This window comes from Nyctereutes procyonoides, unplaced genomic scaffold (assembly GCF_905146905.1).
Source record: "Nyctereutes procyonoides isolate TBG_1078 unplaced genomic scaffold, NYPRO_anot_genome, whole genome shotgun sequence".
NCBI classification, from domain to species: Eukaryota; Metazoa; Chordata; class Mammalia; order Carnivora; family Canidae; genus Nyctereutes; species Nyctereutes procyonoides.
In genome coordinates, this window is record NW_026575046.1 from 68673820 (window position 1) to 68698618 (window position 24799).

Here is a 24799-nt window from a genome sequence, read left to right on the forward strand (position 1 = left end):
TCCTTCCTTCCCCATTCCCCACCGCAGGAAATGGTTATTGATAATCTGGTATATTCTTCCATACTTGTCCCCATGATCATATAATCCATCAGCTTATATACACACACACATATAATTTTGATTTTATATGTTTGTTGTAAAATAATGGCATGATATACCCCTCGGCATCTTTCTTTTTTTCATGCCACAGTCAACCGCTTTAGATCTTTTAGCTCATTCTCCAGCTTATTCTTTCAAATGGTTGAACACTTTTTCCACATAATAGCTGTTCCACAATTTATTTGATCAGTCCTCTCAATCTATGTTAGATCTTTTACTTTATTTCCAGATTTTTACCATTACAAGCTGTACTACAAGAGAGCAAATTTATTGTATTTTTTAATGTCTTGGTACTTTTATTTCTTGAGAGTAGGTTGAGAGAGGGATTTCCAGTTTGAAGAATGTATTTTTCATTTTAGTAGATATTGTCAGATAGCTCTCCAAAAAAAGGCTATAGCTATTCAAGTGGCCACTAACACTGCATCCTTTTTACCACAAGCCCATTGGCAGAATTTTGCTAATGATAGCTCATTGTTACTTAACTTGCATTTACCTGATTAGGGAAGTTAAGCATCGTTTGAAATATTTACTTGCCATTTATACTTTCTCTTCTCTAAACTCTTTATGTATTTTGCCTTTATTTATTTATTTATTTATTTATTTATTTATTTATTTATTTATTTATAAAAATTTTATTTATTTATTCATGAGAGACATACAGAGAGAGAGCACGCACGAGAGCGAGAGAGAGGCAGAGACACAGTCTCCATGCAGGGAGCCTGACATGGGACTCGATCCCAGGTCTCCAGGATCAGACCCTGGGCTGAAGGCGGCACTAAACCGCTGAGCCACCCAGGCTGCCCTTTTGCCTTTTTTTAAAAAAGATTTTATTTATTCATGAGAGACACAGAGAGAGAGAGACAGAGATATACGCAGAGAGAGAAGCAGGCTCCCTGTGGGGAGCCTGATGAGGGACTGGACCCCAGGGTCCCAGGATCACGACCTGACCCAAAGGCAGATCCTCAACCACTGAGCCACCCAGGTGCCCCTATTTTGCCTATTTTCAATTGCATTTTATTATCAGTTTGCAGAAACACTATTGTGACCTTTACCTGCTATAGGTACGGAGATATTCTCCCCAATATTTTGTCTGAGTGACTTTCATCAAACAATTTTAAAGTATTTATGTAGTCAAACGAAGACAGTGTGAGAGAGCGAGCATGAGTGGGAGGGTGGGGAAGGGGGTGGGAGAGGGAGAGGGAGGAGAAGCAGACTCCCCTCTTAGCAGGTTTTTCTGACCTGGGGCTCTATGCCAGGACCCTGGGATTACAACCTGAGCTGAAGGCAGTCACTTAACTGATTGAACCACCCAGGTACCCCTGTATTACTTCTTTAATAGCTTCTGAGCTTCCACTTTTCGTTAAAAAAATCTTCCCTACAGCATAGGTGGTATATACGGTCTCCTAAATTTTCTTCCAAGATTTTTAATACTTTAATTTTTACATTGTTTTTAAAAATCCATCTGACATTTATTTTTGTACATAGAGATATTTTATTTTGGTTGATTGCCACTTGGGCCAGTAACACTTACTAAATCATCCATCCATCCATCCTGAAATGAACTGAACAGTTTATCCCATGGAAATGAAATTCCTGTTCTGTCATATATTAAAATTTTCTGTAGATTCTATGTTCTCTTTCTGAGCTTTAAAGTTTTCTCACATTTTTAGCAACCCATGTGTCCACTGATAAATAAATGGGTAAAGGAGATGTACACACACAAACACACACTGGAATATTAGCCACAAAAGAATGAAATTCTGCCATTTGCAACAACATAGATCCACCTAGAGGGTATAATGCTAAGTGAAATAAGTCATCAAGGAGAAACAAATATTAAATGATTTCACTCATGTGTAGAACTTAAGAAACAAAAAAAGTGAACAAAGAAAAAAAAAAGACAACCCCAAAACATACTCTTAACTACAGAGAACAGACTGATGGCTACCAGAGGGAAGATAGGTGGAGAAAGGGTGAAATAGGTCAAAGATTAAGAGTACAGTCATCACGATGAGCACTTAGTAATGTATAGAATTGGTGAATCATTATATTGTACACTTGAAACTAGTATAATACTCTATGTTAATTATACTGGAATTAAAAAAATAAAAACACAAGACCTGGCTCTAAAAATATTTCACATTTTTTATTGCAAATATAACATAAATTTGGAGAACATATGTATAGTTTAACAAATAATTTATTGCAAATATCCACGTAATCACCCCAGATCAAGAAATAGAACACTGCCAGCACCTCAGAAGGTCCTCATGTTCCCTTTCCCTTTCCCTATTATAAGACTCCTTTTTCTCTCATTTTAAAACTCTCCTTTCTTCCAGAGGTAACCACTATTTGATTTCTATATAACCACTCCCTTGTTTTTCTTTATAATTTTAGTACCTGTGTATGTATTCTTCCAAAATAGTGTATTTTCAAACTTTACACAAATGAAATCATTCTACATGTGTTCTTTCATGTCTTGCTTCTTTGCTCCATAATGTTTATGAGAATCATCTACATTTTTATGCAGCCATAATTTGTCCATTTGTCTTGCTGTATAGCATTCCACTGAAAGAACATATCACAGTTTATGTATTTAGTTGTTTCTTATTTTAGTTTTTGCCAAAAATGCTGCCATGAATATTCTTCTTTATGAGTTCAATGTACACATGCAAAATTTTCTCTATGGTAGATACCCAGTGGCAGGCTTGCTGGATCATGGGCTATGCATATCTTCAGCTTTTATAGGTACCACCTAACTGGTTTCCAAAACAGTTGTACCAATTTACAGACCCCCTCCCTCCCACACAATAGTTTCCATAATGTCACATCCTCACCAACCCTTGGTATGGTCAGGTTTTTAACATTTTTTGCCAATCTAGTGGGTGGGTTACAAATGTCTCATTGAGGTTTTGATTTGCATATCTAGTTTATTAGTGAAGTTGAACATATTAGTTTATTGGCAATTTCTACTTCTTGTTATTATGAAACATCTTTTCTTTTTTTTTTTATGAAACATCTTTTCAAATTCATTGCCCATTTTTCTATTGGGCATTTTACTTATTGATTTGTAGGAATTCTGAATACAAGTCATTTGCTAGTCATAGGTGTTACAAATATCTTTCTTTGCTTATACTAGGGCTTATCTTTTCACTCTCTCCTGTCTTTTGATAAACAAATAATGCAGCTGAATTTACCACTTTCCTCCCCTCTATCATATATGCATTTTGTATCTTAAGAATTTTTTTCTTACTCTTGAGTTCCTGAAGATATTCTTCCAAATTATCGCTGAAATAGTTAATACAAACACTTGTAAAAGATTCAAGTACTGCAAAGTCTATTTATTAAGTCTATATACTAAATTTTTCTTCCACCTCTGATCCTCACTAGTCTACCTTTTCCCTCTTCAGGGACAATCACTGCCACCAATTCACATTCTTCCGGTCATGTTATGTAGCACAAATGTAGTAATATGGGTTTGTGTATGTGCGTATGTCTTTGTTTACATACGTAGTCTCACACTAATGGTAGCTTACCAACTATTCTGTGTCTTGCTTTTTAAAAATTTGATGTATTATCAAGGAGGTCATTATTATGCTCATTTTATGGATGAGGAAAGCAATGCTCAAAAAGGATTCTAACTTGCTTAAGTTTACTCAGCTAGTAAGATGGTTAGATTTGGATTCAAAATCAGGCTATGTGATGACAAATCTAATGCCCTCTCTTTAAGGAAGATCCCTAGAACAACCAGAGTTGTTCTGGTTACTATCCTTTATTACAAATGACCCTCAAATTTAGAGATATAAAAACCTCTTGTGCTCACAGATTCTGTGGGCCAGAAATTTGCACAGAACATAGCTGGGGAAGACTTGTTTATATTCCATTTGGTGCCAAATGCAGGGCTATGACCATGAAGACTTGTTGGAACCTGTGTTGGGAACACTCAAACAGTTGGGAGCTGGAATAGGTAGGGCTCCTTGGATATCCTTATCTTTTTTTTTAAAAAAAAAGATTTATTTATTTATTTGAGAGACAGCAAGAGAGAAAGTACAAGTGGGGGGGAGGAGAAGAGGGAGAGGGACAAGAAGACTCCATGCTGAGCATGGAGCCCAACATGGGGCTCGATGCCATGACCCCAAAATCATGACCTGAGGGGAAATCAAGAGTCAGTTGCCTAACCGACTGAACCCCTTCATCTTTAAAGTCTTTCCATATGATGTTTCCAACATGGCAGGTTTACGGTAGCTGGACTTCCTCCATTCTAGCTTGGTCTCCAAGGCCCTGAGAGAGCCAAGTGGAAGCTGCATTACCTTTTATGACCGTATTAGTCACATGGTTTTACTTCTGTTACATTCTACTGGTCAAGGCATTTACAAAGGTCAGTTCAGGCTCATGGGGTGGGAACACAAATCCCACCTCTTGATGGAGGGCTGTTGATGTCACATTACAATAAGAGCCTATGAAATGGAATGTACTTGGCTATAGTCATCTTTGGAACAATACAATCTACCACATGGGTGTATTAGAAAACTTCCCATATTCTTGGGAAATTGGAACATAAATGGTTAGCAGGAACAAGAACTACCTTCATTTAAAAGAAGGAAACTTGGGAATCCCTGAGTAGCTCAGCGGTTAAGTGCCTGCCTTTGGCCCAGGGTGTGATCCTGGAATCCTGGGATCGAGTCCCACATCAGGCTCCCTCCATGGAGCCTGCCTCTTCCTCTGCCTGTGTCTCTGCCTCTCTCTCCTCTGTGTCTTTCATGAATAAATAAATAAAATCTTTAAAAGAAAGAAACTTGTAAATCCTGAATTAAAAAAAAGATTTTTCTTATATAGAAAGGACAGCTCCAGTCATTGGACTATCATCAACTAACACATGGATATGCTTATAGATCATCATCAAAGACTTTTGAAAATGTTCCTAGCCTGATGAATCAGAAGATACTTTCCAGGAACCAGAAACAAACATTTAAGTGTCAGCTTTTAAGGACATGTGGGCTCTCAAACATACTCTGCAAAGTGGACAAGCCAGATTGGATTTGTACCACACTTAAAAAGAGAAGCAGTGTTCCCTGGCTTAGCTCTTTGTCTTCATTTGTTTGGGCTGGGGTAACCAAAAATGCCATAGACTAGGTGGCTTATAAATAGCAAACATTTCTTTCTCAGAGTTCTGGAGTGCAAGATGAAGGTGCTGGTAGATTTGATGTCTGGTAACACCCTGCTTCCTGGTTCATAGATGGTAGTCTACACATGTTAGAGGGGGCAAGGGAGATCTTTATGGTCTTTCTCTCTTTTTTAAAAATATTTTATTTATTTATTCATGAGAGACACGGAGTGAGGCACAGACATAGGCAGAGGGAAAAGCAGACTCCCTGTAGGGAGCCTGATGCAGAACTCAATCCTAGGACCCCAGGGTCAGGCCCTGAGCCAAAGGCAGATGCTCAACCACTAAGCCACCCTGGTGCCCCTAGGGTCTCTATTATAAGGGCACTAATCCCATTTGTGATGGCTGTATACTCATGGTTTAATTACCTCCCAAAGTCCTTACCTCCAAATACTATCACATTGGAGTTTAAGTTTCAATATGTAAATTTTGGGGAGACATAAATATTCAGTCTATAGCAGCCCTTTTAAGGCAATACCTTGAAGTCACTATGCTCTCAAAAGCTTCTGGAGAGGCCAGAGCAGCTACCGTCAGAGTTGAGTGGTTTATGACTTTGTGCAAGAGCCAGCTGAGGTTATCACAATACCTCTGGGCCAGGTTATTTTAAGTTACAATAGACAGTTTGTGAATTTCATCAACCAACTGGAGGCTCTTTCTAGCTAAAATCATGATTTCAGCATAAAAGAAAAGAAGAGGTAAGTTAAAAGTGAACACCTGTTCTTCTAAAATTGCTCTACTGCAGGTACCAGCCCTAGAGAGTTGGCAGATGGTTTTGTGTTTCTAAGCCTGACCTTAGCAGCCCTTCATCAATCTTGCACTGATTGATTCTCAAGAAAGAGGAGACTCCAGCTTCCCAGGTTACCCAAGACACATTTGATTTAGGTACTACCCGAAGACCAATTAATTAGCCCACACTGGTTCTCTACAGTTTCCCTAACAAAGTTAGGAAACATTGGCTGGGGCAGCTTTTTATTAGCTCATTAATTACTGTCACCCAGACATGGATACATCTAAAAGGTAAGGAAAAAACATCATTTTGTTGGGGGAAGATAGGTGATCTCCAAGGCCTGCAGTTATCCTCACTATAATTCCTGTAGCCAAGAGGCTCCTTGTCTTTCAGAAATCTCTGCCTATAGGAATGAAGCTACCAACTGCTTCCCCCACTGCATTTTAACTCATGAAAGCCAAGGCAGGCTTGTTAATCATGAGAGAATTTGCCCTTAACTATCACGCGTTTTTTTATTTTTTAAATTTGTTATTTTTCTTTAAAAAAAAAAAGATTTATTTTTTTATTTTGAGAGTGAGAGAGAGAATCCCAAGCACATGGAGCCCTTTGTCAGGCTTGATCTCACAACCCTGAGATCATGATCTGAGCGGAAAGCAAGAGTCAGATGCTGGGATCCCTGGGTGGCGCAGCGGTTTGGCGCCTGCCTTTGGCCCAGGGCGCGATCCTGGAGACCCGGGATTGAGTCCCACGTCGGGCTCCCGGTGCACGGGGCCTGCTTCTCCCTCTGCCTGTGTCTCTGCCTCTCTCTCACTGTGTGCCTATCATAAATAAATAAAACAAAAAAATTAAAAAAAAAGAGTCAGATGCTCAACTGACTGAGCCACCCAGGGGCCCCAAGTTATTTTTCTTTTTAAGTTAAATGGGATTGTATTGTTTTTTTTATGACATAGAGTTAATTTTTTTAAAGCTCTTTTTTTTTAATTTTTATTTATTATTTATGATAGTCACAGAGGGGGGGGGCAGAGACACAGGCAGAGGGAGAAGCAGGCTCCATGCACCGGGAGCCCGACGTGGGATTCGATCCTGGGTCTCCAGGATCGCGCCCTGGGCCAAAGGCAGGCGCCAAACCGCTGCGCCACCCAGGGATCCCGACATAGAGTTAATTTATAATCAACTCAATTCTCCTCTGGATAGATTATCTGGAGGTCTCACTTTTTTTTTTAAGTGGGGGGGGAGCAGGTAGAGAGAGAGTCTTAAGCAGGCTCCATGCTCAACATGGCACCTGTGTGGGGTTCAATCTCACAACCTTGAGATCATGACCTGAGCCAAAATCAAGAGTTGGATGTTTAGCTTACTGAGCCACCCAGACTCACCTGGGAAGCTCATTCATGACACCCACTCAGCCAGTTTCCCCTTGTCCATCTCTCACCTGGCCCCATTTCTCTCCTAGGTTTCCCTCATTTCTTGCTCTTTATTCCCAGGTAGAGCAAAACTAGGAAGAGTCAGGCTGGATATGGGGATGTGTTGGATGTGAGAAGAAGTACTAGAATAGGGGCACCTGGGTGGCTCAGTCCGTTAAGCATCTGACTTTTGTCAACTGGGATCATGATCTCAGGGTGTGAGATTGAGCCCAGAGCTGGGCACTGAACTTAACAAGAGTCTAAGATTTTCTCTCTCTCAATAAATAAATAAAATCTTAAAAAAAGAAGTACTAGAAAAGCATACTCATTTTTAGAATCAGTTACTCTGACTCTTCTCCTTTAAGAGTATAACCATAAGTTGATTTTCACTACTAAGAACTTCCTCCTCATGGTGGTAAGTTTTTCTGGTAGTTTTAAAAGATAAACTGAGGCATATTAAACATTTTAAGTTTGAACAAAAATTAGTTCCAGTCTGGCAGTGCCAAATCAGAAGTGGTTGCAAATGCTCCAAGAGGAGCTATGGACCAAACTTTTATAGAAAAGACTTGGAAGCTGAGCAAGTAAATTATTTGATTGGCTACAGATTAAGCAGTTGCATTATTTGGGAAAGCCTAGTTGGCTGTTTATGATTGGTTGTCCTCTTAACCTTGAGGCACTTACAGGCTTAGGTCTTAGTTTGCTTATATAGGCAGCTAAGGCATTAGAACCACTTCAGTCTTGTGGCTTCCTTGTTTAATTAATTTAATAGCAGTGTATGCATTAAATTTTTTGTATTATGAAAAAAAATTTAAATGCACAAAAGCAAATACTACAGTTACTCCTTCCTGTCCCCTCTAACCCATATTCATTATGCAGCTTTAACATTTAGCAAACTCGTGACCAGTTTTGTTTCATATACACCCCGAAACCCAGGTGTTTGGTGCTCCACGTTTGGATTCACCTGAAACCCTGTTTCCTCAGCTGAACCTGCCCAGGAGGTGATCCTGGGTGCTGCAGACTCCTGTTGGTCTGTCTGCCACTCCATCTTGTGGACCAAGGCTTGAGAACACCTCAAGTGTCACATTCTATTATACTTGATGGGGAAACTCAAGGCGTCCTGGTGGCGGGCAGGACAAAAGGACAGCTGTGCCGGGCTGACCACAAATTAGGGCATCTTTGGAGGTTGTCCTCCAATTCCCAATTAATTTTTAGGAGAGCTTTAATTATGCCATCAACAGTCCTCACTTAAACAATTACAGACACTCTGGCTAGGGGGGACTTGAGTGACAGACTAGATTTGCATAACCATTTACCCTAATTAGAATGTCAAAAGTTGGTGGCAAAGAGGCCAAGTTGTGCTGTGACTTAGTATCATTTTAATTTAGTCCAATTTCCTATTATTACAACTGTCTTCCTCTTTGCCTCTCAGGTCCTCTTTCCTTTTAAGTGATTTGTAGCAAAAACAGAATGGAAAACAAGAGCAACTAATAACTCACTTGTGGGCTGAACTCCTGAAAAACTGAAAGGTTTCTTTCCTTAATCTAAACCATTTTAGTTTTTAAGTAAACATAATTGCATGGACATTTAGATGTAGCACTGGTAATTCACACAAATACTTAGCTTTGTATCCGAAGTCTGCTCTTTGTGCACATTGTACATGTGTGTCTGTGTGTGGCATGTGCACATGTGTAAGAAGTGCTGGAATCATCTTCAGGTTGTTCCATGAGAAAAAAATAGTGTCTCTGAATAGTCACTTTTACTCCAATGCTTTAACACAAGGATAGGTGTGTGATAACAATTGTAAGATATACTCATTGATAGGCAATATTGTTTTTAATAATGTGTAAAGCTTCTGTAATAAAAGTTTTGGACTATAAGATCTGAAAAATACAAAGCAAGTTGAAAATAAGCAGAACTCCAGGTCTCAGGCCTAGAACCACCCATAACCATTAGAGACCATTTAGGCACGCATCAGTGATTTCTGGGTCCGGCTGCTGAGCTACTTACCCAGGTCCTAGTTAAATCAGGCATCCTCTGTCTTTCCGCCCTCATTCCCTTTTAGCAGCAGGAGGCCACCTATTTAATTAGTTGAGGGTGGCAGCGTCTGTAATCTCCTGGGGGCAGCTTTAGTCCTAGGGTTGGATAAGAGGGTGAATCCAAACTCGGGTGTGGCTGGCCTCTCCCCTGCAACATATGGGGAACCCACCACGCCTTCAGCCCAAGTTCCAGTAGCAAGCATTAGTGGAGAGGCCTTCCCTGCTGGGAACACACCCTGTAAAGCCAAGGGCAGGTGGCGTCACTAGTAGAGGTCAAGCAGTTCTTAGACCAAACAGCATCTGGCGAACTATGCCAATTGGAAATCAATGTCCCTCCCTGGGTGGGTTTAATTTTATGGTTGTTTGCACAAACTTACAGCCCCTAATGGGAAGGGCAGAGCTCAGAGCAGCCTCCCAGGATTGTTCCAATGGAGTCTGATGTCTTTGATGCCCATCAATAAATTGAATTGAAGAGTTTGTTTACTAGAGGCTAGGGTTGGAACCTGGTTTCAGGCTAAGCCAGTTAGCTGCTATTTATCCAAGTCTGGAGGTCTGACCACAAATGCAATACATGTAAGGCCCCAAAGCCTACCACATTGTCTCCAGCCTGAGGGAGACATGTGGGTTCCCCTGCATGTGGCAATATCGAATCATTATGTTCAATGTTCTGACTCAATGTTAAGCAGGCTAGTATTCTTTGGACTGACACAGATTTTACAGTGGTTAGGTTATGTTCTGCAGTCAGACAAATTCAGGTTCTACCACTCACCAGCCGAAGGACATTGGGACAAGTTTCTAACAGTTCTGGGCCTCATTTTCATCTGTAAGATGAAGAAAATAATAATACCCATCTCATTGGGCTAGTTAGAGGATGAAATAACATGTTGCAAGGGTTTAGTATGGTACCTGGTACATTGGTGCACTTTTAATAAATCTCAGGTACTAAAAATGACAATATAGGTAATAATGAAAATTCCAGCCAAATATGAATAAGATAGATGTTAAATAAATAGGCAGGACTGAATGAGTAGTGCTGGTTTTAAAATCTTGAATGATAACATTTTTACTATTGAAGTCCATAGTCTTAAGGTTGTATGGGAAGTCTTTAAGTGGTTCCTTTCTCTGTTGTTCAGACTTATTAGCCTTTCTTGTTTTTCAACACAGAGATGGAAGATCCAGGCACATATTTTAGTTTACTCTGTAATGAATGAGTTCTTGCATTAGAGCACTTCATGCCAGTCTCTGGTCCTATCAAAACCCAAACTCCAGGGAACCCAGCGGTAGTCATGGCAACAGCTTCTGTCATGTTTCTCAGGTATATCATTCCCCCAAGGGAGCTGGGTAATCAGGATTAAGTGATGGCTCAGGAAGAAAAACTTTTGTGTTGCTGGGGATGGGGCTGCTTTCTTCATGGCCAAAACTCTGATGGAGATGGGCCTGCCTGGCCATATGTACCCCAAGCTTTCCTTTCCCCCATCAGAGGCAGTTTCATTGCAATGGACACCAAGGGAACAGGGACCAGGAACCCTGCTTCTGAATGCAGCTGGGGGAAGAAGGCAAGGGAAGAAGGGCCAACTCTCTTAGATGACCAGAGAGCAGTGGTGGTCAGAGAACTGTGCTACAGCCCAAACTAAAGCTTTCCTGAGATGCCTGGTTACTTCTTCCCTTTATCTATAGCTTCAGCTGAATCCCCATTATTGGGGCAAGATGAAAGGATTCCCCTTTCACTAACAGACACAACTGCAGTGGCTTCTGGCTCACTACCAACCCCCAATGACCTCATTGCTAAAGACACTTGACAGGCTTGTCAGGCCAATTCTCTCTCCTGGGTATTTGAAAACTTTGTTTTTTTCAAGATTTTATTTATTTATTCATGAGAGACAGAGACAGAGAGAGAGAGAGAGAGAGAGAGACATAGGCAGAGGAAGAAGCAGGCTCCCTGCAGGGAGTCCAATTCAGGACTTGATCCTGGGACCCTGGGATCATGCCCTAAACCAAAGGAAGATGCTCAACCACTGAGCCACCCAGGTGTCCCCAGGGGTATTTAAAAACTTGACTGGAATAGACAAGAGGGCTGGAGCAGAGCCATCTCATGGTACTGCTCTAGGACCAAGAGCAAAGGCTCCTAAGGTCCCAGGTCACCTTCATTCATTCATCTGCCAGAGAACTGGTTAAGCTTCCTTTGATTTAGTCAGCTATTCCCCATTTCATTTGTTTCCTTTTCCCTTAAAGACTGGTTCTGGAGATGCCTGGGTGGCTCAGTGATTGACTGTCTGCCTTTAGCTCAGGGCTTAATCCTGTTGTCCTCAGACCAATTCCTCATCGGGCTCCCTGTGAGGAGCCTGCATCTCCCTCTGCCTATGTCTCTGCCTCTCTCTGTGTCTCTCATGAATAAATAAAATCTTAAAAAAAAAAGACTGGTTCTGTTTTCCTTTTTCTTCTACAATTACCTTCAGCAATACTGTTTCCTACTGAAATCTATCTATCTATCTATCTATCTATCTATCTATCTATCTATCTATCTATCTAATAGCATTTTCTTATTTGTGTGTGAGAGAGAGAGAGACAGAGAGAGAGGGAGAGAGCACAAGCAGAGGGGTGGGGAGAGAGAGAAGCAGGCTCTCCACTTATCAGGGAGCCCTCAAAGGCCTGGATCCCAGGACCCTAGGACCTGAACCAAAGGCAGACACTTAACTGACTGAGCCACCCAGGTGCCCCTTACTGAAAACTTTTTAAAAAGAGGCAGAGAGAGGTGAGTTTTGTACAGTAGGCTTGTGATGTTTGCAAGTGGTTTAACCCAAAACTTTTGGGTTTTCCAACCTTGAGAATATCATCATAACATAGACTTTCCCTCATAAAAGGTGCCTTCAATCATGAGACCTAGGCGGCTACATGGAGATGCATGTACCATGTGGTTAACCAGCTGGATTTGTTCCTTGGCTAATGGTTTACATCTATGTCTGGAAGCCTGGGATTTAAATTCATGCCTACACAAAATGACCAAGTGGGCTTTCTCAAGAATAAGTGACACTGGAGTGTTAATTCTTCAAATGTCAAAGATCTCTGGACAAAGATCCTAGGCTCATCTAATCTGCACAAATAGATAAAGCCAAGTACTTTTTTTTTTTTTTTTTTTAGTTTTTAAGAAAGTTTTACTTAAGTACTCTCTACATACAACATGGGGCTCAAACTAACAACCCTGAGACCAAGAGTCATATGCTCTTCTGACTGAGCCATCCAGGTGCCTCCATTTTATTCTTTAGGAATTACAATATTAACTTCAGTGATGAACTGGAACAGCCTCAGCTATGCCAATCATCTGGTGAAGCAGGCCATGGGTTTCCTATTGTTATTACTAGAAATGGCTTCTTCCATAGGATCCAACCTTCTAATCCATGTTTGGGTGCTGATTCAGACTGGGAAGGCTTTAGCTCCTCCATCTTCTCCGAAGAGCTTCCCCTGAGGACCCAAATTTGAGGTTGGGTCCTTTTATCAATGACAACTCTGAGGGTAGGCAAAATCCCAGAGCAAAAGATCAAAGTCTCTCTCCCAGGTCCTTCAAATAGGGAGACTTTCCACATGATATCACCAAGGGTTGGTTAACTCCATAGCAGAGCTAAAGACACAAGTTCTTGTTAGGGCCTGTTCAATTTATTCTCTTTTCTGGCCATGGAGTTCATCCTCTCCCCATGGCTATGATCAAGCTCCTCCTAGATGGCTACCCTTAGCACAATCCATTCTCACTTCTGTAGGAGCCATTCAGAATATCAGTGGTACTGTTTTAGCTTACCATAGACCATATCATTCACCAAAACTTCCTCCATGCTTCCTGGAGTTTTCATGTTTCCATGTCATAAATTAGCGTTAGAATCTTCTTATGGAGTTCCCCCTTGAGGACTCTTGGGCCCTCCCATTTGTCTCTCTGTCTTCAGCCCTCCTTTCCTCCCCACTTGGTAGATAAAGGGATTAGGATCAGACCAGGGAGAAGCAGCTAGGTGTATCCTGGCAGGTCTTGGATAAAACCAGAAAAGGGTTGGATTAATTTCTGGGAATCTAGAAGCAGATTTTGTGGTTTGACTGAAGTGCAAAGAGGGTCACCTCCTTGTCCCCAAAGCACTGATGCTGACCACTAGTACCTAAAGACACACTGCTCTTGTTCTGAATTATGTCCTCATTTCTGAAGGATCACCCAATATAACCCTGAAATGGAAATTTTCTATTGACTAATTTCTTTCTAATTTCAGGAGCTCATATGGTATGATCAACTCATGACACCCCACTTTTTATTACTTTGTATTTTGCAGAATTTCAGACAGGAAGAATAGTATAATGAACCATCACAATATGCCCATCACCCAGCTTCAACAATTATTAAATCATTGGCAATCTTGTTTTACCTATACTTCTACCTGTTTCTCTCTGTCCTAGATTATTTTGAAGCAAATTCCACATATCATGTAATTTCATTTATAAATATTTCAGAATGTATCTCTAAAATATAAGGACTTAAATAATGTAACCATGATACCTATTGAATCTAAAATAACTTGCTAATAAATTATTCTTTATTATTAAATATGCAATGTGTCCAAATTTCCCCCATTGCCTCATAAATGTTTGTAAAATTGGTTTATTTGAATCAGGATCCAAACAAAATCCACACCTTACATATGGTTGATATGGTTCTAGTCTCTTATAATTCCATAGGTTCCCACTTTGATTTTCCTTTTTTCTCATGCAGTATATTTGTTGATAAACCAGTTATTGTCCTATTTAGACTTTCAATTCTGGATTTTGCTCACTGCCTTCCCATGGTATCTCTTAACATGTTTCTCTGTCTCCGAAATGTCATACAAATTTATTGTTAGATATAGAGGCCTAATAACATTCAATTTTTTAGCAGATATACCAGGTGCTGTGTTTTTCCATTAGGAGGCATACAGTGTCTGATTCTGTCTCCAACTCTTTTTAGTTGGTCAACTGGACAATAATTAGAAGCACTCAAATAACAGAGGTAGGTTATTTGCCTGCATGGGTCTACCACTAAGCTTTGGGCAATAACTTTGGGTTAGGACAGATTGAATCTGACCCTGCCGCCAATGCCCTTCTCTCTACTGGCACTCCTCTCCTTTTCTGTGTCCCTTTAATTACAGTCAAATTCCCACCTGGCTGAGCAGTGAACCTCTGATTATCTTCCCGACAGTTTTTTGCCCTGAAAATTTTTCCAGCTTTAACATACTTCTCCCAGCGCATTCATCTCACCATTGGCATTGCCAGAGAATTTACATGCTCTCAAGTAACTTTATTAGGGAAATCTTCAGGACTCAAAAGAATGACTAGAATATAGAAGAGAAGGAATTAGTTCATTAATTTCAAAATTGCAAGTTAAACTTTTGAGTTGTAAAGATATATAGATTTTTTTAAAATTTATTTTTTATTTATTTGAGAGAGAGGAGGTGAGAGCACATGCAGGGCGAGGGGCCAGAGAGAGGGAGAAGCAGACTCCCTATTGATCAGGGTGGGGCTCAATCCCAGGACCCTGAGATCATAACCTGAGCTGAAGGCTGATGCTTAACCGACGGAGCCACCCAGGCACTCCAAGATATACAGATATTTGTTTTAAAAATCAAACACTAAAATGTTTTAAGGAGGCTTTTTCCTTAAATGTAAGATTATGGATTCAGCTTGTATTTTCCAAAATTTTTGTGTGTGGACACTGCTCTCTGAATAACCTCTGAGATGAAGAGTTTCCATGGCCACATAATTTGGGAACTCTGTATATCTCATGCTGAGAAAGACCATGATCATAGTGAAAGCTCTGAAGAGTACTCCAGTAAAATGCCTATATAGCTTTGTTGAAGCCAGAATTTCCTTTTCTTAGTTGAAGGGTAACAGTTTCAGAATACTTTTTGAGATACCAATAAAGCTGATCTTCTGGGTAAAGTAAGGCATGAGAGAAGGGAAGCACTGGGGGCTAGAGTCACACTCTGGAATTCCCTGACCCACTCGAGTCTGAGGACACTGGGGAGATTGAATTAGTAAGAGGTTCTCATAATGGGCTTCTGCAGAAAACTTGTGTTCTAGGGATATTTCTTGGCCTAAAGTTATCAAGTATTTAAGTAAATTTTTGGCTTCCATCCGAGATGACTTACTTGCATCCTGCATGCCATCAGGGGGCATGGAGCCATGAACCTATGTTTCCTGGAGTGCAATTCAGTATTCGTCAGTTAGGAGCAAAGCAAATTTGCTAAGTGATTCAAGTGACTTACAGTGACAAATTACATGGAAAGTGCACATTAGCCACTGAGGATTAGGACAGATGTGTTGGAGGGAGGGGCTGAGGGCATCACTTGTCATCTGAGCAATGCAGTCAGTAGCACGGTTGCATGACTGGCAAAGCACAGGGTGCTCAGTTGCCTAGGTCACTGAAGAGGATATAAACATGCAAGCAAGCAATGGAGCACCAGGGTTGGAAGAGCTGACTCTGGTGAACTTGGCCTATGAGGGGGATGGTCAGAAGTCCAGGGTCACAGGGGTATTGAAAAGTTAGACTCTGTCATCTGGTACTGACTTCTAAGAATCTGATACGTGAAGAGATGCAGAAGCAAGAAGCTATAGGTATGGTGAAATGTGGAAGTGATCAAGTCCTGGGGCTAGGGAGGTATATGTAGGTTGAAGCAGACCCTTAGTCCTCTGAACTTTAATGAACAACTGCTATGTGCTGGTCATAATTCTAGGCACTTGGGGCAACTAAGGCCCTGTCCCTAACATCACAGGTCTTCCAGACAGGACCCAGTACAGCACAGAGCATGGGCTCTAGGGAGAAAGAACTGGGTTTCAAGTCTACTCACTGGCTATGAGTTTGGTTTTATCAGGGCCCTCAGTTTTCTTGGCCACAAAATGAAGATTATAACAGTCTCTACTCAAAGGGTATTGTGAAGATAGGAATTAACACCTGGTAAACACTTGGCATTTTCTCAAGGCATTACTTTATTATGGTGATGATACTGGTTTCTTTGGTTTAAGGTCAGCCTGAATAAAAACTTCAGTCAACCAAGGAGCAAATACATATTTATCCAACACTCTTGCAAGACCCAGGTATCTGAAATTTGACCCTTCCCTCAAAGAACTTTTAACTTATCTGGAGAAACAGGAAACAAATTCATAAACAGAGACCAACAATACCAGTTTTAAATATTCATGGTGGTAGAGATTTTTGCAGTGTGGTCAACGCTATTTCTAGTGCCTGGCACACAGTGACTTCAATAAATATTTGTTGAATAAAGGAATGAAAGTTTGAAACCATGAAACAAATTGAGATATGGCTGTCAAATGAATAGAAAGTGTATATACTCCTATGGCTATCAGTGCTGGATTCCACTTAGTCACCGCCAGGAATCTTATATAGATACCTGGTCAGCTGGCATGCTATCCTTTTGCTCCCTGCTCAGTGGAGGTCAGTAGGAGGCTGGGGCACAGACAGGGAAGTAAGAATCAAACATGATGGTGAGGAGGAACAGGAATACAGAATTAAAAGACCTAAGTCTTTGGACATTTAGAAAAACTTGTTCAGCCAAGTTGCTGAAACTGCACAAGGAAACAAAAAAGCAACACCAACTAAAATTGAGAGAAAACCACTTCCCCCTGGGGGCAGGGAGCAGGTATCAGCGGCTGGCCTGGGCCAGCAAGACCTCTGGGCTTTTACTCTGAGCTGACTCAGGTACTGCCTGAAACCTGGATTGTAATGAGAGCCACCCTTTGGGGAAGTAAGCCACCTGCTTACTGTGAAACAGCGAATACCACAATTTCAGAGCAGACACAAAAGCAGCAGGTCTGTTGCCACTGCTTTTGGAGGGCAGTTCCCCCCGCCAAAGAGTCTGTATTAGCAGGAAGAGAAAGAGCTATCTTCCTAGGGGAACAGTGTCTATTCTCCCTTTGTGTGTGGGGTCCCTTGGTCTATCATTTCCTCCTCCCTTCTTTTTTTTCTTCAATCAATATTTCTCGAGCATCTGTTCTGTGCTAGACACAATTCTACTATACTGGAGATACACTACAGAGGAAACTGCTGAATTCCTGGACTTGCCAAACAAGCAGCTAAGGACATAAAACTCTGGATAAAACAGGAGTTGAGGGATCCCTGGGTGGCGCAGCGGTTTGGCGCCTGCCTTTGGCCCAGGGCGCGATCCTGGAGACCCGGGATCGAATCCCACGTCAGGCTCCCGGTGCATGGAGCCTGCTTCTCCCTCTGCCTGTGTCTCTGCCTCTCTCTCTCTCTGTATGACTATCGTAAATAAATAAGTAAATAAATAAATAAATAAAAAAACAGGAGTTGAATGATACAACCAAGCCAGCCAGGGAAGATCTGGAGAAACTGCATTTGAGGCCAAGGGAGTAACCAGGGAAGAAGCCCCAAGGTGGGGGTAAGCATGGAAAGTGGAGGAGGAGCAGCCTTTTGAGGGGGCAGCAGTAAGAGATGATGTCAGAGAGGTGGGGTCACCAGCTGAAATCCTTCTTCCTCCAGAGCATGGTAAAATCTCTCTGCTCTGAGCTCCTAATGGTACTAATCATGTACTGCTTCACGCCTAGGACAGTAGTCCCAGCTTTTCTGATCATATACTGCTATCAGAAAAAAAAGCAAAGTACATACTCATATATAAATATGTTTTTATATTTTGTATACTATAAATAGATCCCAGGATAGAATTTTTTTTAAATGAGGTAAAATAAGTATCAGCAGAATTTCTAATCTTTTCACATATTCTAATGGACTATCTTGTGTGCTGTTTGGAGACCATAACCCTGTTTTACTACTCAGGGTTAGTTTTTTGATGTGTTGGGTCTTATCTCCACAACTGGATTGTGAATTCCATTAGGCTAATGGCTGTCTTAACCCTGATGTTGTCTGGCACAGGACTGAACAGATGGAAATAGTAATTACTGGTGAACACACAGACAAGGAGGCATCGGTGTAGAGGGTCTTCGCTGGGATGCATAGGTTCTGTGACTTTGCTGTTGCCTAGATAAAAGATTCCTTGTACCCGTCAGGGTTCAACCAGGGAAACAGAGCCACGGTGCAGATTATGGAAGAAGGAATTCATTACAAAGGTGACGACTTACACCAGGAAGGAGCTAAGAATGCAAGGGTCCAGCAAGGGTTGTTGAAGCATCAAGGAATAGTCACTAAGCAGCCCTTGGCTTTGGTGAAAGAGTGAGAGCTTGCACGGAGGTCTGGAAGGCATGTATATCCAGCCACTGAAATAACACTGGGTGGGGAGGTATTGCTCAGTAGAGCTGGCAGTCAGGAGGAAAGAGTAGATACACAATGAAAAAGTTCAAGAACAAACTGGAATTCACCTGCACCTCTGTGACTATCTTTCATGGCCTCTAACCTATAATGATGTTCAGAGCATGGTGGCTTCTCTTCTGCTTCCCAAAGCTCACGTAACTTCCTTTTGCCTACCTCAAATCCAGAACTATACAGGGAAGGGCACTCTAAGAAACACAGCTTCTGGCCCAAATTTACCATAGAACAGTGCAGCACATCCCTTAGATTGATTCCCTTTGTTCTGCTTCTAGACCCATGAAAAGAAATCATGATTATTGACTTGTCTTCTCAAATACCTCCGTTCTAGGAAGGGAAGGCCCTGGATGGTGAATGCAAATATTCCAGTCACTGGAAAAACAGAGCATCCCCTGAACATTAACACTTTAAAATATGTGTCTGTAACCATAAAATTGAACATCAAACTATAATGAAATCACCGAACTTACTGCCCAATAAGGCTCTGAGCAACAAAAGGGAAGAGGAACTCCTTTGAATTTACTCTTCTCTCCCTGCTCCTGTTCTCTCTATGGAAAAGCAGGAAAATAAAGCAAAAATGAGCAGAAAGGAGGGGTGGCTAGTCCACATACTGAACAACTGCCATAGGTCATTCTATTTACCCAAACAAGCACCTATACTGTTTTAATTGTATGCCAAGCACAGATCTAAGTGTTTACAAAGAGTAACTATCCAATCCTCATACCAGTCTGTAAGATTGGCTCTATTATTAACCCTCTTTTTAACACATAAAGTTAAGAGGCATAGAGAAGTTAAGTAAGTTGCCCAAGTTTGTACAGCTGGGATTCGCACATGGCTAACTGTAGCTTTATGTGTAAAAGATTAAAAAATTATTCCTTAAGTTCATTTTCATTATCATTTGTAAAAACTACTCACAGCATGGAGTATTAGCTGTCATTTATTTTTTTAAAAGGTTTTATTTATTTATTCATGAGAGACACACACAGAGAGAGAGAGAGGGAGGCAGAGACACAGGCAGAGGGAGAAGCAGACTCCGTGCAGGAAAGCCTGACGTGGGACTTGATCCCCAGTCTCCAGGATTACACCCCAGGCTGCTGGCGGCGCTAAACCGCTGCGCCACCGGGGCTGCCCTAGCTGTCATTTAAAGAGTGACTTTCTTAGGGACCAGGAAGGGTCCTTTATAGCTAGAGTCTCATTTAATGCTCTCTACTGCCCTGTGAGGTAGGTATCATGATTCCACTTTGCAGATGGAAAAATAGAAGTGATTTGTGCAAGAGCACAAAGCTAGTTGACAGGAGACACAGGACTCAAAACTGACTCCAAAGATGGTGCTTACGCCAGACGCTAAGAGGAGGCTAAGATCCACGATGGAGAAGAGTGAATGCGGAGCCCAAACCATGCAAGTCAGTCTGGTTCATGGCGATGAGAAACCAAATTAGACTGTCCAGCCAGAATTTTCAAGCAGTATGTGAAGTGATGAGGGTTGGAGAATCACCTGGGGTACTAAGGTGAGCCCATACCTTCTGGAGATAGGTAATCATGTCTGGAGCCTGGGACAGGAACCCGTATCCTTGTCATTTTTCCTCTAAAACAGTGTTTCTCCTATTTTTCTACTCCTACAGGTGTAAGCTCTTTCTATTCTCTGCCCCCCCCCCCCACCTCACCCTGCCCCATCTCCATCTGCCAGTTTTGAAATCAGGCCAACCCTGAGACATACAGTAACTGCCAGTTCACCTGGTAGAATCATACCCTCAGTATAGAAACATTGTGGAAGTTCCTGACATGCATGTTCTTCTGGCTCAAATGGCTATATTTTTTAGTAAGTAAATTGTTTCTTTGCAATTTTGCATTCAAAATGTGGAGCTAATGAGTGTATTCTTTACAATATGAGGGAAAGCAAATCCTTTATATGGGTTATTCAGTAGGAATGCTCTCTTCTGATTAACATCTATCATTTACCTAATTTATTTTTCTAGCCATTCCATTTGTGTCATTCATTACCTTTTATTGACTAGGCACTGTGCTAGAAACTAGGAATATATATATATATATATATATATATATATATATATATATATATATATATTTAAGATTTTATTTATTTATTCATGAGAGAGAGAGAGAGAGAGAGAGAGAGAGGCAGAGACACAGGCAGAGGGAGAAGCAGGCTCCATGCAGGGAGTCTGACATGGGACTCGATCCTGGGTCTCCAAGATCATGCCCTGGGCTGAAGGCGGCACTGAACCGCTAAGCCCGAAATTAGGGTTATAAAATAAATAACACTGTTAAGCACAAAATTTCTAATTTTATTACTGAAACCTTTACTATTGACTTGTCTGACTTTGGGAAGTCACTGGTGGATCTCAGTTGCCCCACTGTAAACTGAGTGGCTTGTATTAAGTGATCTTGTAATTTGAAAGCCTCTAAAATCAAAGGATACAGGAGATTTTAATACAGTCATTAAGTTGCTTAATACCCCTGAGCATAGTGTTTAGTTTCTATATCTCACTGTCTCCTTTATAAAATATATGGGAGGTACTAGAGCAGGTTTGAAAAAGTGTATTCCAAGGAACTTTGTGAAAGGCTTTTCTAGGAAAAAAGCGTTCTGTGTTCAAAAAGGTCTAGGTTTCTGTACCTTAGGACTTTGCAAAAACTTTACCAATTTTGCTTCATGCCTCTCCAAGGAAGAGATAGTGGATATGTTTCCCAAACTTACTTGACAATGAAATCCTTTCCCCAATACCCTCTTTGTAGTACTAATAAATTGTCCTTCAGAATACATTTGGGAAATGTCTTACTGTACACACTGTATGCCGCCTAAGGCCCTTTTATTACAGTAATATTTTCTATCCTGGATCGATTTCATGTCATAGATATCTGTTCGTTTATGTTCTTATGTGTTGTGTGTATACTGGTATTTTTCCTTTTTCTCTTCAAATTGTGCTTTTGATTCTCTTGGTGCACAGGCTATAATCTCTCCAAACATTAATACGTGGCCTGAAAAATCATGCATCTTTTTAAAAAATTATTTATTTATTTATTAAAAATCATGCATCTTATTAGCAGTTTGATCAGTAGTACTCCAGAATAAGTGCAGAGTATGTTTTGTGGGGGAACATTCCAAAGAGTATCACAGAAGAGGCTCCTTAGGGGAAATGGATGAGATAAATGAACATGAAAAATAATAGGATTAATAGGACAGATTTCCATAAAAATTCAAAAAATATATTTGACATTTTGATGATGAAATAACAGTCTTTCCTATCACAGGACTACCATTCCTGACTAAGACTATCAGGACTCAGAGTAACAGAGCTGAGTGGCTCCACACAAAAGTCTGTGTTCAACATCTGTCACACTGGATATCATTAATGTTCAATCGCATCCTATTGTCTTCGTGTTACTCAACTTCATTTCACTGTCATTGCTTCAGCTGGGGTTAATCAACTATTTATGGGAAGACTGGACTTGGGAGTCAGAGCATTCACAATAGGATTTTAGTCTGAGGCAATGGTGAGGGAAGAGAGTTTAGTAAGAGGACTGATTTGTGAGTTTGTTGAAAACTGAATTAAACAAAAAATATCTGAGAAAATGCTGATATAATCCGTATTTCAAAAGGAGAGAGACATACTTGGTATTCCTGAAGATTCCAGAAATGATCCTGGCTTGAATCTATTTGGAGCTGGTTTCTTTGCCACTTTACTCTTCCTTACGAGCTAGAAAAAAAGCTGTGATGAGAGAATCGAGTTAATGGGTTCTCTGTATAAATCAGATCATTATCAACAGTGGAAATCATTCTTTGTTACTGTTCCTGAGGACAGCTTATATAACTGAAACATTTACAGAGTATGAAATATTTACAGTTTTATGAGGTGGGGAAAAAACTCCTTCACTAGGACTTATTCTTTTATTTTATTTTCTTATTTTTTTGGACTTATTCTTTTAAATCTCACAAATTACTTAGACGTTTCCATTTTGCACATATATGTGCATTCTGATTGGTTTTATTAGATTTAAATGTCAAATTAAATAATAATCATCTCAATATATGTACCCAAAACATCTATGAACCTCTTTCAAGGGAAACGGAGTATAAATCCTGAGTTAATTTGCCTAAGTATCCAAACTCATGCAATCCAACTATATAATCAGAATAATATTTTTCGATATACCATTAATATCTTTTGATATGTTACAATAAATTATTCTGCAGAACATAGCCAAATCATTTGCACAGTAAAATTCCAGGTCTGCAATATTAGGACCTGCTCACTTGTCCCGACTTACTTAATAGCTAGAATAAAAATGTCAATACATTAGGCCAGCATTAACCAAAATTGTCATACATCTTGACAAAGCTAAATCTTCTTGAGCTTCTAATATAGCTCATTAATTCCGAGACCAACATGTTCACACAAATAATTTCCAATAATTTTAAAACATCGGTCACGTTTTTTTTTTTTTTTTTTGATATGTAAGCTGCCCGTCGATATGGGAAAAGAAGGACCCAGCTCTTTCCCCACCCCCACCCCGCTATTCTTTCGGGGACAGCCAGGCCACTCCAGATGGTGTGTTACTGTTGGACATAGCTTTGGAGGAACTTCAACAGACGAAGGCTGTAGTGTCAGGATTTTGCTGTGCGTCGTCCCCCTTCCCCCCTGCAGTTCCCAGGGTAGGAAGGTGCTGAGATGGAAGCCGAGGGACGCCCACCCACCTGCCACCACCTGTTCCCTCCCTCCGCCCTCCGCTATAAATCCTCCTCCTTCAAAGCTGCATCCAGCAACTCTCCAACAGCGACTGCGGGGGGAAAAAAGCGCTCCTTCTCCCTCTCTGAGCATCTGGAAAGACTTCGTCTTCCTGAAAAAAAGAAGTCTCGTGCTTTCCCAGAGGACCCGAAAGACCCTGCCCAAACCGGCCACACCAAACTCCGCAGCAAGAAGGTTCCCTTCTCTTTTTCCAACTTCACGTTGGGGGGGGAAATGACTTTGTCTTCAGCACCTTAGTTTCCCCCTAAACTCGAGCAAGCGAAGAGACATCAATCTGGTTCACCCAGTAACGTGAGGCGGGGTGGCGCGCTCCCCACTGTAAACTCTGACTCCACGCAAGTCGGCTCCGTGCATGACTTACTCGCTCAGGAGAGCCACGTTGGGGAAGCGGCTCCGTAGACCGGCTCGCGCGCAGGCCCCGAGCGGGCGGGCGAGCTCAGCGCCCCGCTCCCCGCGGCCGGGGGATGAAGTCCTGCAAGCCCGGGTCCCCCGCGGCGGGAGCGCGCGCCGCAGCCCCGTGCGCAGGCGGCGCCCAGTGCGCCGGCGCGTGCGCGGGGGCCGGGCGGCTGGAGAGCGCGGCGCGCAGGCGCCTGGCGGCCAACGCGCGCGAGCGCCGCCGCATGCAGGGGCTCAACACGGCCTTCGACCGCCTGCGCAGGGTGGTGCCCCAGTGGGGCCAGGATAAAAAGCTGTCCAAGTATGAGACCCTGCAGATGGCGCTGAGCTACATCATGGCTCTGACCCGTATCCTGGCCGAGGCCGAGCGATTCGGCTCGGAGCGGGACTGGGTCAGTCTCCACTGCGACCACTACCTTCCGTTTGCGGGCGCCAAGCTGCCGAGTGAGAGCGAGCCCTACGGCCAGAGGCTCTTCGGCTTCCAGCCGGAGCCCTTCCAGATGGCCAGCTAGGGCGCCGGGCCTGCCAGGGTGGGATGCCCGGGGACGGAGCTCCGGAGCCGCAGCCCCTGCCCCAGCAGGTGGCCTCGGATGCACCCTTAGAATAAAACGGCAGACTTTCAGGTTGCTTTTATTTGCATCACCGGTCTTACGGACACGATTTTATTGCCTTTCTCTTTCCTCCTTGTTAGCAGCTCGTAGATTTCATTAATGGATCTTGTGATGGTTTTGATTGCTGTGAAAAAAATGCCCCCTCCTCCCTGTTTTTTTTTTTTTTTTCTGGGTGGGGGGACTACTTTGAGGGAACACAACTTTAAAAAAATAGGATTAGGCTATATTGCAGTTTCAGTCCTCCGAGAAACGATCAGCTTCTTAAACTTTGTGAGTCTGACCTGTTCGGATGAAGTTGG

General features: G+C 41.8%; 1 protein-coding gene across 1 annotated transcript; it reads left to right on the plus strand.

Annotated features, from left to right (window-relative positions):
- Positions 1-23541: 23541 nt before the first annotated feature.
- On the plus strand, positions 23542-24401 carry ATOH7 (atonal bHLH transcription factor 7). Its single transcript, XM_055325520.1, has one exon. It carries the CDS (start codon positions 23958-23960, stop codon positions 24399-24401), a length of 444 nt encoding a protein of 147 aa, XP_055181495.1. The 5' UTR covers positions 23542-23957.
- Positions 24402-24799: the final 398 nt, after the last annotated feature.

Excerpts from the sequence above, each read along its gene's own strand:
- ATOH7 (XM_055325520.1), top strand. The coding sequence starts at position 23,958 with ATGAAGTCCTGCAAGCCCGGGTCCCCCGCGGCGGGAGCGCGCGCCGCA.